At 26.5% G+C, this 16,988-nt stretch overlaps 1 protein-coding gene across 3 annotated transcripts; it reads right to left on the bottom strand.

Moving 5' to 3' along the window:
* Positions 1-4: 4 nt before the first annotated feature.
* Positions 5-16,981, bottom strand: LOC111614632 (dol-P-Man:Man(7)GlcNAc(2)-PP-Dol alpha-1,6-mannosyltransferase-like). 3 transcript variants are annotated; one of them, XM_023355999.1, is made up of 8 exons: positions 16,579-16,834; positions 14,255-14,404; positions 13,663-13,795; positions 12,017-12,190; positions 10,164-10,358; positions 6,954-7,057; positions 4,340-4,566; positions 5-257 (listed from the first exon to the last, which is right to left on the bottom strand). In XM_023355999.1, the coding sequence occupies exons 2-8, from the start codon at positions 14,378-14,380 to the stop codon at positions 77-79; spliced, it is 1,140 nt and encodes a 379-aa protein (XP_023211767.1). In that variant the 5' UTR covers positions 14,381-14,404; positions 16,579-16,834; the 3' UTR covers positions 5-76. The 3 variants fall into 3 exon arrangements, with proteins under 3 accessions (XP_023211767.1, XP_023211766.1, XP_023211768.1); XM_023355998.1 differs by lacking the exon at positions 16,579-16,834 and adding an exon at positions 16,883-16,981 and having other exon boundaries at positions 6-257; XM_023356000.1 differs by lacking the exons at positions 14,255-14,404; positions 16,579-16,834 and adding an exon at positions 16,883-16,976 and having other exon boundaries at positions 6-257.
* Between the last annotated feature and the right edge of the window lie 7 nt (positions 16,982-16,988).

The following is a 16,988-nucleotide window of genomic DNA, read 5'->3' on the forward strand; positions in this document are numbered from 1 at the left end:
AATTCTGATGGATAATATATATTAAATTGAAAAATGACATTACTTATGGGACAAGCGATAAATTTGTAGCTTAATTTTATATATTACCTTCATAACTGTTTTCCAATTGATGTAGTCTAGATATTGCAAAACCACCTGGATAATTATATGATGATATGTACAAAATAAGACCAGTTGTAAATAAATTTACAACTAAATGAAGACAAGTACATATTATTAAGAACACATGTAAGAGAGATTTTAATCTATGATGCCACCTAAAGAAAGATATATTTTATATTAAAATCAAATAAACTTCATTATTTTAAATATTCATAAATATGTTTTTAATTTTTTTAGATATGCAAATACAGTAGAGCGTCGATTTTCCGAATCAATTGGGGACTGGGGTTGTTCGTATAACTGATATTTCGGATAACCGATTTATGTACGAAAAAATAGTTTAACATATCCGATGTTGAAATTTTTCTCCGTTTCGTGTCGCTTCGCATTGGATTTTCGTTGATGTTAAGCCTAACAAAGACTATTGTATAGTTAAAAATTATTTTTTTATTTTGTACAAACAAAATAAATATATTGAAAAATATAAAAACAATAAAAAATTATACTTCAGATGTTAATTTAGTATCAAAAACGTAAAATATTTGAGTAGCCCAAGACATAGCCAAAGATTGAAGCACCACAGCACTGGCAAAAATTTAAATTTGCCGACTGGAAATCTTTCGGATGATTGACGCTTCGGATGATTGACTTTTGGAAAATCGACGCTCTACTGTAATCCAATATATATTCTTATACAATGTGTCTCAAGTTTATAGACAGATGATGAATCTGTTAAAATCAAATAACATGAAATTAAAAAATCTGATAATTATAATGTGAAATAAATCTATTTAAAAACATTCAGATTATATTCACCCAAAAGTTTATTCAGTTTTGAAAATTTAAGACAAAAAACTGAAAATATTCTGCCTAAGCTATTGTGTCAAAAATATATATCTAGACTACTTAATATCAAGTAAATAAAAACAATTTATTGAGAACAATCTAATTTGCATAATCATAGGAGTTATAACTCATGTGATTATGAAAATTAAATAACTACAGTAATAGTTACATATATAAAACAGATCTCAGTAAATAAAGTGGTTTTAATATGGAAACTTAAGAGTTTGATGTTCTGTGCCTGAAATTGCATCATTGTAAAATCTGTCTGAAAAATACAGTAAGAATTTAAGATTATTATTTCTAGAAGCATATCCACAGGTGACTAGTAAGCTGGTCCTCACATCATATATGCAATAATGATAGAAAAAAAATCCACCATTAACAAAGAAACACAAGCAATGGACAGATGCTTGTGTTTCAAGTACTTTAAAGTGATGAAGAAACATCAGTCCTGATAGGTGGTTGTCATACTGGCATAATTTAAGAACAGAAAACGTGCATATTTTTCAGCTGACAACAGGTGCTGGCTCAGTAATGGTGTGAAGTTGCTTTGGATTCAATGGAACATCAGCAACTGCTTTTGTGACAGAACAAGACTGCACAAAACTACCAAAATATACTTGAGAATAATTGTTACCAGTCAAGTTACTGGGAATTTAATTAGGCATTTCAGCAGGATTTTGCATCCATCCATTAGCTGTGTTTGACAATAGCATGATTTGATTGTTACCATATGAAACTATTAGAGTGGCCAACCAGAAGTCCTGATCTTAATCCAATGGAGAACCTTTGGACTACATTAGCTAAAGACATGTATGCCAATAACAGAGAGTACAATTCTGTAACAGGACTCAAATAGAGCTCATAAAGAGTTGGTACAATCCAGATCAGACAGTCTTACAGTAAAACTTTGCATACAGTTATGTCTCATACAGGTATTTAAATGATTACCTGGTTTGTGCAATCAGGCCACAAATGTAATATGACCAAAGGTGTCTTAAAATAACTACCCCAGTATACTGAGAACCTTTTTATAGGATAAAAAGGTTTGCAGGGGCTTCTCACTGTGTTCACAATTTTCAGTATATCTGTTGTTTGTAGGTTTTCAAATGCCATATCTGTACAACATAGTCAAAAACATTACATACAGCAGACAAAATTTGAGAAAGGCTACATCAAATTGAGGGAGCAGGATGGCTGTTTCACCAAACTGCCTGTCATCTGGACTATTTTGATCCAATTGTGAGAATGCATTGAGCTTGTGGATACATGAGAACACTCACAAATGGCAAAGCAGGCTCTATACACTTCAGCCTACCAGTAGAGATGACTATCTGATCATGAAACAAGCATAAACAGCTGCAAGTGTCATTGTCCACCATCCAAGGTGGACAATGACACTTGACAGGTGGAAGCCTTGTTACAAAATCTTGTCTATTCCAATATCATTGGCAGGAGAACAGAGGCAAATTTGCATGCACAAAATAGTTTCCATTAGCACCCCAGTGTGGTTGTGATAAAGAAGCACAAACTGCTAAGGACTGGTAGTATATCACATTTAGTGACAAATCCTGGTTCTGTTTAGGAATAGATGACTTCCAAGTTGTAGGCATCCAGTTACAGAGGTCCATTGATAAACACTTCAGTTCCTCCTTTATTGATGACCAGCACACTGCCCCCATTGTTGGCATGCTGGTCTGGAAGTCATCTCATATCTTCAATCATCTGTAGTAGTGGTGTGAAAGACATTGACAACATACTGGTATATTCAGGAAATCCTCCACAGTCATGTATTGCCTTTCATGGCAGGGCTGTAAACACCATTTTTCCAGCAAGATAATGCTTGATTGCACACAGCTAGATTTTTCTAGGAATATCTCCTTGGCACACTTCCTCAGCCTGCCCAGCCTGAAGATCACCCATCAAGTATTTATGGGATCAGCTGGGACACCAGTTTTGGCCAAGTACAAGCATAAGAAATCTGGAGCAGTAATTGAAACATCTGTGAGAAAATCTGTTGCAAGATGGCCTGTTTGTCTTCATGCCTGCCCATATCACTGCATGTTCATACAAGGCCCTTAGTCTCAAGCTTTTCATGTTGTACTCAAATTGACGTCATTCAACTCACTCATGTTACTATGACTCACATAATTGGTAGTCTCAAGTTAGACCCATTGAGTGAACTCGAAAAGCAAGAGGAAATACGTCATACCCACTTGGTCACATGTTGTTAAGCACGATGGGATTATTTACAATGCATCTGGGTTTGCGACTATAATGATTCAACCAATTAACTTCAGTGTAACTAGTTGTAAACAAATCAATGTGAATTAGTTTACACATGTTACACTTAAAAATTTTGTCTTATAGCAATATAGTATACAGAAACAAAATGGAAACCTCTGATGTTTTATTTTAAAAAGTAAGTGAAAAGAACAAAAAGAAATATTAGTAACATATATAGAAAATAATAAGAAAATGAACAGTGGAAAATTTGACAATGAACTTACAAGGAAAAGACAATTTGATTTGTGGAGAGAATTAATTGAAAAATTAATTGCCTGTGTTGTAGCTAAAAAATCCATTGTGTAATTGAAAAAGTATTTTAATTTATTCCTTTCTTCATATAGTTTTCTTCCTTGATCTATTTCTTAAATTGTTTTATCTATTAAGATTATTTATTAATCAGAACATAACACTTCTGATTAATAAATAATCTTAATATAGTGTCTATGCTCTTAATAATTTATACATATAATTTACTATCATTTTAATTCTCTTTTTCGATGAATTAGATACTTCTTTTTATTTTTGGAAAAATTTGATGTATAATTTCATCAATTATGAATTAAATTTTTTTTTATTAGTGTTGACTTGACATAAAAAGAAATGGCATCTACTCGTGGTTGAAAAATTCATTGCCTTCTTAAACAACGTCTTTCAGTGTTTTCCAATGCTTTGATTGCGATCAGAATGGCATATCCAACAGCCACTTTCACTTTCATGTAGAGATCTCACATGATTGACTCAAAGTGAGTAGGAACTCACATGGTGAGATGGGAAAACACGCGAGTTATAACTCGAGACTATCAATTTGATGTCAGAGTGTGAGATGGTACCACGTGACACCTTCAACACATTGGGAGTTGTAACACGAAAAACTAAAGACTAAGGGCCCAAGAGAAGATCCTAGAACATGCTAAAATTTCCTTTAAATTGCACTATTGTTTTACAAGAAATTATCCCTTGGTTATGATATATTATATAAATAAATTAGCATTATAAATGATAATAAACTATTTAATAAAATTTTAGCTAATATTATTATGTTAAAAATAAATTTAATGTTAAAAAATAAAATTTAAAAAATTGAATATTTCAGTACACTTACAAATATGAACAAGTCCTTGCAGCTGCTGTATTCATTAGTGGAAATACATACATGATGAAACGAAGTTCTTTATGTGGTAGAAAAGATAAAAGTAAAACAAAACCTATTGCTGGGAACATAAGAATTCTAATCCTTCTGTCTATCACAAAACCCAAAGGAATTAAAAGAAAAGAACAACCCAAAGCACGAGGTAATGCAGAATAAAAATACCATGACCATGGTGATGTCTATTTTATATTAAAGAAATTTATTTTATATAAATTATTATAAAACATAATTTGATTTTTACAATAATTATTAAAACAGATTGTACTTAAAGAATAATAATTGACAGTGAATAATAAATAAGTACAGGCATACCTCACTTTGCTTTAGAGTACTTTGCTAATATGGTAGTTTTTAATAAAATTCATGTTTTGGCACTTGCCTTGCCTTGCTCTGGCTGTCCCATTATGATGCATTACAAGGGAATGGAAGTGTTTACAAAAATATTATGTAATTTTAGGGTCTTTAAATTGACTGGTGTTGTTTGTTAAACGTGTAGGATTAAGCTATGAGTACTTTTTTAAAATGGCAACAATTTCTCAGATTTTGCTATAACTTTTCTTGTCTAATTCACCAAAAAGAATATGAAAAGTAGAAAAAAAATTAATTTAACAGAAATTACATTTATAATAATAAAAAACTAATAATTTAAATTTAAAATTTTATTTCTTATTTATTAACAACAGTCAAATGATTTCTAACAGATTTTGTTGGATTCCTGCCCATTGGAAATTGAAAGTATGTTTTTAATTGGCTATCAAATGTAAAACTGTAACTTTCAAATCAACTGTAAAACTTTCAAATTTGAATTTCGAAACTAAACCATTCCAAAATTTTAAATTTCCCTTAGACAATTTAGGATCAAAGATATGTAATTTGGTTATAAGCAACAGCATTATGGAGCTTTACAGAGAGTGAGTGAGATGGTAGATAAAAAAAAATAAAAAAATTAATTATTAATTAAAATAACATAGTGCCTCCAAAAATTAAGTTGTGAAATTTGAATCAAGTATTAAGCAATAAGTGAAGCAGCAGGTTAAATATAGGGTGAGGCATTTAACCTGAAAAAGTAAAATATCTCCAAAATGAAGCATTGCAGAGGAAAATATTTAAAGTAAAATGTTTGTTATGAAGGCAGAAGGTTAACAGATTTATTTTTAATTTTTAGTTTGAGCACAATTTTAAGGTCATATAAAGATCAACTTATTTTCAAATGAAAACCTATACTTTTTGTAGTGGTAATTGAATCTAAAGGAAATAAATAACTTTAGCCTAAAGAAATGCTTTTAGCTTGTAACCCATCTTTCTTGAACATATTGAAAAATGTATCAAGGTTGAAGGTCATTGTTTTGAAAACTTGTTATGTTAATTTACTCATTAAAATTTAATTTTTATTGCAATAAAAGTATTAATTTCTACTTTGAAAAGAGAAATGTTAGCCTTCTTTTAAAATTTACATGTTGTCAAAAGTAAGCAATAAACAGAAAAATCTTTCAGGCAAAAGTTTTGTTATTTTGTATAGATTTGCTATAAAAAATATTGGTTTTCATTTGAAAATAACAAGTTGATCTTGATATAACCTTAAAAATGTGCTCAAAATAAAAATTAAATAAACCTTCTGCTTTCATAACAAACAAATTTTATTTGAAAAATTTTACTCTGCAATGATTCATTTTGAAGATATTTCACTTTTTCAGGTTAAATGCCTATACATAAATTACTGCATATCTAAAATTTATATAAAATGACTTATGTAATGGCAGGTATAAATTCAATACTGAGTATATATGCATTGTTGATCTATTATAATTTGTTTCTAAATTAAATTTTGATGTTTTTATAGACTCACTCTATTAGCTTACAGAGTTGTTAAAAATGATTCATTCAATTTCAAATAAAGATAATTCTGTATCTATTAATCATATATTAATTATATATATACTAAATAAAACAGAAAATCTCAGAGTTTTCAACAAGATGGTATGTCACCTCATTGGTATTTGAATGTTTGCTATTTTTTTCAATAAAGTAGCTCCTTGACTGTTGGAGTAATTGTAGTGGACCTGATCACATAGTATACAGCTGGGTTAAAGAATCTTATGTCATGCAATTTCTTTTGGGGTATATTAAGGATGCTTTTTATGTGCCATTGTTGCCCACAACTCTGGATGAGCTCAAAAACTACATTGTTACTATTATGAAGTAACAGTAACGGTGATGGCAAACATGCTGGTGCATGTTTGCCATCACTGACTCCATAGTATGTATGGGAGAAATTTGAACCATTTTTTAAACATTGCTTGTGTAACTATGGGAAATAATATAGGGTACCGAAAGGTGATAGACAAAACACAGACAGATTATCCTTTAGTTCATTTATCACTATTTACTTCTTATTTGTTAAATTCAAAAATATAGTCATTTGAAAATGGATTTGTGGGTGTGAATGAATCATTTTAAATAACTCTGTAAAAAACAAAAAATTTTTGAAATAAGTTTAATTTTTTTTTTCTTGGAAATATTGTATTTTTCTAAAATATAAGTCATTTATATCATAGTAAAAGGATACACCCCATTGTGAACTTTTGTTTAATATTGTATTGAACCAAAATACTTCTCCTTCAGGCCATACAATTCTTTGCCAATAATATGAATCAACTATTATTGTTACACCTAGAACACACAATGTAAAATTTATTAAGAGTCAAATTAACAATTCGAATATATTAAAATCAATTTTTTATAATTATTTCTAACTTCAATTAGTAAATTATATACATATACAGTGGAACCTTGCATAATGAGCATAATTTGTTCCAGAATCTTACTGGTAGTGCAAAACACTCGTTAAGCGAAACAATTTTCCCCATATAAATTAATGTAAAATACGATAATGCATTCCATGCCAAAAAAAATACTCAAATATTTTATGTATAATGTTTATTCAAAGAAAATTATACAATATACATTAAGGAGTGTAAATCATCATCATCTTTTCTTCTAGCAAGGAATGAACCAACCTGGAATGCGAATTCAATTTGTAGGGGAAAAAATTTTAATTTAATTTGGAATTGGTCATTAAATTTAATATAAGATGACAGCATAACTGCCTACATCTAGTCAAATTAATTAATTTATAATATTTAATTATAGCCTTTACATAGCCCAAGAATTTGGCATATCATTTGGCGTGTTTATTATATAATGGGCTATGGTTGTTGATGTTTATATGTAATAAGTCTGAACACAAGTTTGGAAAAATGTGTGATCACAAGTGACATTAAGATGCAAGTGGAACGAGTGCTAAACACAGACTGTTGTAGCATGTGCACAATTTGGGACTGCTTTTCTTCTTGTCACTCATTATGTGCAACATCACTTGTTGAGTCATTTTTTTACAATTTGTTTTGCTTATTATGTGAATTACTCGTTATGAGAGGTGCTCGTTAAGCGAGGTTCCATTGTATTGAATATACAGCAAGGCAAGTCTGGAAACACCCTTTTATCTGCAGTAATGTTGACAAAACTGACTTTCCATATGTCAAGATAATAATGGTAAGAGTCTCCTTGTTTTGGTAAAGATGGCATTTGTGGCACCCAACTTAAATTGTAGCTTGCAATTTTCAAATGGGAAAGGGTCATGCCATATACTAATTAAACCTAGAATTTACACAAAAATACAATAGAAACATCACTTTTGCCCCAACTTTATTTGTTTGAGAATTATTTGCATGCAAAGCATCCACAAAGTGAGGTTCAAAAGACATTTATAATCTGTCCATCATGTTGTTAGAGGCACATGCTGAGATATTTGAGTCCTCACAAACACATGAAAGCACTGAAGATGAAACTTCGTCACAACAATATAAGATTTGCTTCTTCCTAGATCACTAAACTTTTTTTTATTAAGAAATGTATTAAAGTAATTTTAGTTATGAATTGAATTACATTCCTAAATTATGTCTAATGTAAGTAATAATGCGATACTCAAAAGTGACTTTATTTCTCTAAGATCAAACATATAAATTTTGGATCATTTTTAAAAAGGAGATAATGTATCATATACTACAAAAAGTTTCAATTTATTAGAAACAACAATTTGGACTATAAAGAAAACTGAAATGAAAATTATAACTATTATTGTTGCATGATCTTTTTATTTCTGTGAATTTGGCAGACTTGTGTTAGCTTTTGAATATAACCTCTTTCTCTTACTGGTATTTAGTCTCATATAACATGGTTTTGCACTGCACAAGATTTTATAGGCATCTAATAACCATTTTATACAATGTAGTTTATATTTAGAATTAGGTTTAAAGCTTTGAATAAATTACATTGTATCTATATCAAAAGTTCTTAAAAAGTTTAAATAATTTATTTGAAAAAAAAACGATTATCATACATTAAAATATTCAAATATTTTCATATTATATAAATATAACAAATTAGAAAAAATTTTTCATCTGTCAATAAAAGATGTACATAATTTAAATGTCCATTGTTTGGTTAACAGAGGAAATTATAGTCAAATGATTTGGCTATAATATGGTTACATAATTAATTAATATTTAATTAATTTGTCTTGAGGTAAGCAGCTAAATTAAACAAATTATTTAATTACATAGATATATCTATATTATAGCCTGATAATTCAGCAGTCATTTGGCTTAAACTATAAATCAGGTTTTGAATTGATATTTATAGAGGGAATTATTTTCATTGATTATTTTATGATCAAAAATAATATTTTATCTTTCCATCATATTGATGTACAGCAATAACATTTCAAGCATTTTCAATCATTCCAAATTCTTAAAATGCAAGTTGTCATTTTGCTCTGTTGTGTTAATATGTTAGGGATTGATTTTTTTCTTGCTATGAATCTGTGGACTGATCTTTTTTAAAAACTGCATGCATTTGAAAATGAATAACTTTATGGTTATTATTATTAGTCTATGTTAAAAATCATTTTTTCCATTAAATCTGATATATAATGAGTAAGGATTTGTTGATATAGGTTTGATTTTAGCTAATTTGACTTTAATGTAAACAAACACAAAAATAATTTTTTTAGCCTTTTTTATTACACCATTTGAAAAAATCCACTCATTTTTGGCTTGGTAATGGTTTATTTTCATTCTATTGATTATTTTCTACCATCTGATAAAGATTATGACAATGGGTGAAACAGAATTTTAGTTTTTTGGTTTTGTTTGTATGGCATCCAAGAATATATGCAAATTAGCATTCCATAAAAAATGCATTAAACTACAGTAATTGTGATGTTTTTGTTTAGTTGCATTTATATTTGAAAAGAACTAAACATTAAATTATTTAATAATAATAGTAATAACTGTGAAAAAATTTTGGGTGCATTATTTGTTGTGAAAAAAAAAAAATCAATTAAAATAAAATATTTTCAATTTTTAATCTTGTTAACAAGGTCCAACAAGTATAGACTGTTAGACAATATATTATTCAACAAACAGTTTATATTTGTTAGAAATACAAGTAGATACGTTTAAAACAATAATAAACAAAAGAGTGTTTATATATTTTAATCTTTTACAGGGTTCAAAGTCAAATATTAACATATATCTATGTTAAAATTTTTTCCTCCAGAGGTATTGATTTGGCTATGATTGCAAATATATTTTAGTAAAAAAGTTCTAAATTTTTAAATTTACATAATTTAATAAAATAAAATTCTCTTTCAAATAAAATTTATTTATCTATATTGTTAAATATTAAACTTATTTAAAATTTTTCAATTACATACCTAAAATAAGTAATCCACTTGGAATGCCCCATTTTAAAACATCTATTATGACAAGTCTTTTTGAGATTAACTCAATGAGAATAATAAATCCCAATAATATGGCTAACTCAGCACGGAAGACTATTACAACCACAGCTGTTGTAAAAATTAGTTGTTGATGTTTTTGTCTTAACCAAAAATGATATGCTAATAAAACTGAAATTAAACAAATAAGAGAATAAAATAATTAATTTAATATACAAAAATATTTTGATTCATGAAAACTAAAGCACAAAAATATATAAATTAGCTAAGTACATGAACAATTTGAAATTAAGATCTGTTAAACAATAAATTTTTCATACAAACTTTCTGTCAGAAGTCATGTTTTCATTATTCTTTAGGACATTTTTAAGGAAATATGTTCTAAAGAGTAAAGGATAATTTTGAATAAATGTTATTATTAAACATATATTTTGTTTTCAATTTAATCCTTTTAATCATACCTTACTTTAGCTCAAAAATACTGAATCTAAAAAATATCAACTAGACTATGTTTTGGTATGCTAGAAATATAAGAACCAAATAAAGAAAGCTCTGATGTACTCAGGAGCAGATGTAAGCTCCATTCAGAATATAGTAATAACAAAAAGCATATTAAAGTGGAAGAAGCAGGTAAAATCAGCAAAACAAGTTTGATGTTAGTGTCATTAAAGTCTAAAGAAATGCTAATTTTCCACCAAATGAACACCAAAACTTTCCTTATTAAGACAACTGCATACCCATGACTCAACATATGACAAATGAAGAAAATCAAAAATATAATTTGGCAGCAGAGAAAAACCTAAATTCATAAAAAAAACATGGATTAATAATGAAATATTATATAAAGTAGAAAAAAAGATGCAAATTGAAAAATATCAAAAGCCAAGAAGATAAACTCAAATTTAAGACCTTTAAATATGCAATAGACAAGGAGTGAAAAAAGGCTTATGAACAAAAGATAAATACTCATTATTATGAAACTGTCATTGATTAAAATAGAAAGAAGTAACCTTGAATATAAAAAGATCAAACAGTTATCTTTTAGAAAGAGGTGATTATGAAAGTCTCTACATTTTATAGAAAGAGACTTTTAGCATCTGTACATTGAACTACTGAAAGACAATAGAAGTAATCAAATTACAGACATTAAAACCAAAAATTATGTAGATGGTAAGAATTCATTTCTAGTTTTTAAAAACATAAGCTAATTATGACTTCTACAGCACAACATTAGCAGAAGCAATTCTAATCAAGAAAGATAAACTTGAGACAACACTTTAATATATGTCATATGCTGAAGCACTGATTATGATAGAATTCAAATTTAATTATTAAAAAATGCTGATGAATTAATACAATTTGGGTTTATTGGCTCTGAAGTTAAAAATACATGTTAAAACAATTGAAAAGTTAAAATTTTGTTAATTATAGTTATTATTATTAATTAACCTGTAATTCATCCAGTGTAGTTTGTCTGTTTCTGCCCTTAAACACAGCTAGCATATAATTAAGTAAGAAATGCCAGCAATTTAAGCTTCTGTATTGGGAACAAATAAAAATTAAAGCCCTGGTTAAAACTGATAATGATTATACTATGTATGTTATCAGTCACATTTTGAAGCTGATTACAGACAACAGCTTAAAATGCTTATTTATAATAATAATAAACTGAAATCTGATTACAATAAATGAAGCTTTTGAAGTATATTTTAACTTATCAGAATCAACATGTCCCAAAACAGAACATTAAATGACAGACAACAATATCTGTGTATACAATAAGCATAGTCTATTGTATTTATGAAACAAAGTAAAAATGAAATAATTACCTAAAATTAGTGCAAATGTATTTGGAAGAGTTCTTGATAAATAAAACATAAAATGAAATTGTGAAGCAGTAATAAGCACCAACCATGTTGTTAAGACATTTCCAAACTGTTTTTCTAAAGAACATCGATACAGGTAAAATGCAAATATCACAAAAGATCCCAAAATAGCACGAACTAAAAGAAACAACATTTAATATTAAAATATAACAATGATATTTATTGATCATTAATGTTAAAAATTTATATCTATAGAAATCAGTTATTTTGAGTCAACTTATCATTCTGTAAATATTTTCAGAATTATATACAATATATATATATATATATATATATATATATATATTTATCATTATANAATTTCCTTCATAATATGTTATATATAATACTTAAGCAAATATCTTTCAATTGTTGGTCTTGAATTAAAAACAGTTATTTCACCTAAATAATATCATTTTTAATATCTTTACAGATAACATAACTTTTCGCATTTTATGTAACTGCTGTATTTTATATTTTTCACAATATTTTTTCTTCTTCTCATTTAATTTTTTCACTGTTTTCTGTAAATACTTTATTTGCAATAAACTTTTCTTTTGTAAATCTTTTCCAATACTCTTTTATTTGAACATTTAAATTCAAAAACTAAAAATTTTCTCATCATATTTTTAAAATTTCTTTTACAGATGATTGATGTAATCATTTCTGACCAATAAAATGCTATAATCCCAAAAACATTTTCAGAATAAAAAATAAGTTGATTTGAAATTACATATATTTGTCTTTTAACAGTTAACAATAAATTTAAAACATTTATAATAATTATTTATACTTAAAAGTGAAAATTAACTAACAATTTCATACATAATATCTAAATTATATTTCTAATGCAGTTATTCAGTTTTCATTTAAAATTATATACCAGTTTTCTCAGTTAGAAATCAGTCAACTATTCACTTTAATTCTTTCACAATAATTTTAATTTCATCAGAAGAAAGTAATTAAAAAAAAACCAACAAAGACAAAAATCTTAGTTTTAAATTTACTATTTTACTCTAATTTTTACTATTTTTAAAAACTTAATCCTTTTTATTGCTCTCATTACATATATCACAACTATAAGACTGTTTTTTTATCTTACAGTAAATTATACTTTCTTAGCACAACTTATCAGAAAATTTATTTAATTTTCATTGTAAATTTTATATTTGTTATTTTATTGTCTTTAAACATGAAATAAATTATTAGGAGAATATAATTTTATCATCATACAGTTAGCAAAAACAGTTAATAATTAATAAAAAATTGTGTAATATAATTTTTTAATAATTTACTCATGAAGTGTATGTCAATATTAAGATCAATACTTGTCATAATATGTGATTAAACTTTCACATTAATAATTTTATTCCATAATATATAACGTATTTCTGTAATTTTTTTTGTGATTTTATTGAATATAATATTTTTCTTCATTAACTGGTAATTTTTGAAGTTAATGTTAATTTTTTTATCATAGTCAGATTTATAAAATTAATGATTCTAAAAACATTGTAATAGTTTTATCCAGAAATATTTCAATAAATATTATTTAATTATGGATAATCTGTATTTCTTATTTTCAATTGTAAACTGAATTTAAATCTTACCTATATATTGAATTATGAATTTACTTAAACCAAAAGTATTGACAATAGTTACAAATGGCACAGAGAACATAGAAATGACTATAGGTCCTAAAAATGTTCTTGGAACTACTCCTGGAAATTCCAAATGATCATACTGTTTTAAAAATAAAAAATTGATTAATAAAATATTTAGCCATTTATTTTTCCATACTTAAAATTAAAAATGATCAATATATATTACAAAATGATATTTGATTACATATAAAAATATGTATTTACTTATATCTACATTATCAGAATAATTAAAGTGACAATATTTATAATTTTCTTGTTTATATTAATTGTTAACTGTTATAATCTCAGTAAATATAATTTTTTGGTAAACTTTTTATTAAGACTAATAAATAAAATGTAATTAGACACAATACACAAATCTTGGCATTGCCATACTTAAAAGAGAAAAAGCACTGATACATTTAAGATTATAAATAAATTTAGCAGTGTTCTTTTCTATTAAATATAATTAAGGAAAATGTAATGTATTCAGTTTCTAATGAATAAAACTTAAGACAAGGATTCTATTTGTTTTCTCTGTTTAAAAAATATTTCTTACCTGAGAAATATTTGAACCATGATAGAGTAAATCATGTATTGCTTGTAAGTTAAAACTTTCTTCAACTTTTGTATATGGGCAAATAATAAGATGAATTGCAGCAGCAATTATCAAAATCCATTCCATTATGGATTATATTTATAGAATGTCCTAAAAACATTTGTTATATTTAAAAAATAAGTCTTGAAAATTATATTCAGACAATAATCAAAGTATATTAAATTCAAAATGTTTTCTGAAAAATTACTTGAGTAGGAGAGTATGGCAATAACTTAAGCAATTTTTTAATGAATTTTGTTGTCAAAATACATTGTCTTATCTAATATAATGATAAATTTTTAGTAACATAAAAAAATTTAGTTAAGAATTTAACTGGTATTCTAAATCAGTGGTTTTCAACCTTTTTTATCTCAAGGTACACTTGAACCTATAATTAAATTTCTGCGGCACACTTAAATTACAATATGCAGAGAAAAAATGATGTAATTTAAAAAGTATGTTTGCAATCATTCTATTACCATATTATTTGCCAATTAACCTAATTCTTTATGCCTATATTTTTTGCAAATTAAATAAAACAGTACTGTTGTTCCTTAAAATAGCAGCAGGCTACAACAATAGTTATTTAAATTAATAATTTTCATTTACATAAGAAAAGAAATTAACATTAAATCTTAATTTGCATTTAACAGTGGCATGATAATTGCCATTAGAAACCTGCCCAATGTTCCACTATTTCAAAGTTAAAATAATTTGAACTAAATATGGACAATTACAGTTACATTTTTTATTTAAAGAAAATTTCATTTTAAATGAAATAACCCAGCATTATGCACACATAATTTAGCTTATGAATATATATTTTTTACTACATTATGTTTACATTTATTTATTGTAACAATAAAAAACTCATAAAATTTGACAAGTAGAACTTGTATAATCAATTTGAATTTTGACATGTACAGTTATTGTTCCTTGAGCTTCTTTCAAAAAAGATTTATTTAACAACCTACAAAAATTTTCACACTGGTTGAAAATCACTGTTCTAAAATAACCTGCACATTTTTACAGTATAAAATATTTATATTAATATTAAAATTAATTATTATAAAATTATTATTTCAAGTAATAAATCTTATAATAGTCTTTTATTTTAGTATTAATATATTGTCATATAAAAAATACACTTTATAATTATGTATGAAAATACTTTTTATCTCACAAAAATTTTAGGCAGATAAAATATGGCTTAAAGCTTAACATTTGCTTTTGGTAACTATGCAGTATTTGTCTGCACACAAGCACAAATATATAAATAAAATTTCCAAAAAATATTGTCATCTATATAAGTAAATATTCAAAGTCAGTCTTTAATAATAAAATCAGATAATGTTAAACTAATTTTAAAATGATACAGCCAGATTCTTTATCAAGCTCTAATATGGCTAATTAATTATTAAAATACTAAGTAATTTGAAATAGAAATAGGTAGCTAAAACTTAATAAAAATAGATATCTTGTTAAATTTAATCATTACAAATGAATAAATTTAATTTAGAACATTCTGGAAGAAAAGATCAGCCCAAAGCATGATTCAAACCAATCCTCAACTTTTGTATACCATGCAAACACATTAGTAGTTATGATACTTGGTCCTCCATCCAATCTTTGCTTCCAAACCAATCAAGCAATACTATAATCCGATAAAGAATTCAGCCATATCATTTAATTATTAATTATTAAACCCCCTTAACGCCCATCTGACAAATATCAGATTTGGTGTTATATGTAACTAATTTTATTATTAAAACTGAAATAAACAGAAATATCAAAACAAATCTGATTTTTCTTCTTTAGAAATAATCACAACACTTTTCATGTTTCGAAAATAATTCTATCAATTTTGTTATCAATCATCAGTATTATCTGATGCAATGTTATACCGAATGCAGATTCTGAGATTTTTTCTGGTCAACTACAAAAGATAGAGATGTTATAATATATACAGTATTTAAATCACTCAAAAAATTGTATTTTTATGAAGAAATTCGTTCATCTCAATTGATAGAATCAATCAAAAATTCTGCCTCAAATCAAGTATATCATTGCAAATTTCCTATATTAATCAATATTATGAAGTGATAAATATATTGATGTTATTCTTATGTGCATATATTAATTAACAAAACCGGAACATTCAATAATCTAAACATATATTTTCTGTCTTTCAACAACAAAAGGGATTAAGAAATTTGTTAATCTAATTCAAGATTGATAAAATAATTTTTTTTACTAGAATTATCAATTTCGTTAGTATTTAATACCCGAATCATAGTAATATACTGTATAAATTAAAGGAACAAGCATGAATTAATCATCAGCTGATACTTTATACAATTTGTAATAATATAACATTTAAATTTAAGTCTTTTGATGCTCTAACGTGTTGAAATATACATCGAAATCGTGTCAATTTCAAATCACGAAGCCACGTGTTAAACTTGCATCACTAGCGATTTATTTTCGGTTATATTTTACTATATAATTTAATAGGATTCAGCATTTAATATAAATTATTTGCCACGTTAGAATATAATAATTACTAAATATAAAAATATACACTTGTACCGAAATATCCTAAAAGTATTGGCCGAATAAACTGGCATTAAAATATGATTTTTGTGACATCTTCCTCGTCACTAAGCATACGCATAGACGAAATGTTATATATAAA

Source organism: Centruroides sculpturatus, unplaced genomic scaffold (genome assembly GCF_000671375.1).
Source record: "Centruroides sculpturatus isolate CEXI.00-Female unplaced genomic scaffold, Cexi_2.0 scaffold2192, whole genome shotgun sequence".
Classification (NCBI taxonomy): Eukaryota; Metazoa; Arthropoda; class Arachnida; order Scorpiones; family Buthidae; genus Centruroides; species Centruroides sculpturatus.

Coding starts and splice junctions, on each gene's coding strand:
- LOC111614632 (XM_023355999.1), bottom strand. CDS start 14,380: ATGGAATGGATTTTGATAATTGCTGCTGCAATTCATCTTATTATTTGC. Junction 12,191..13,662: donor ATTCATAATTCAATATATAG/GTAAGATTTAAA, acceptor TGTTTCTTTTAG/TTCGTGCTATTTTGGGATCT. Junction 7,058..10,163: donor AAGTGGATTACTTATTTTAG/GTATGTAATTGA, acceptor TGTGTGTTCTAG/GTGTAACAATAATAGTTGAT.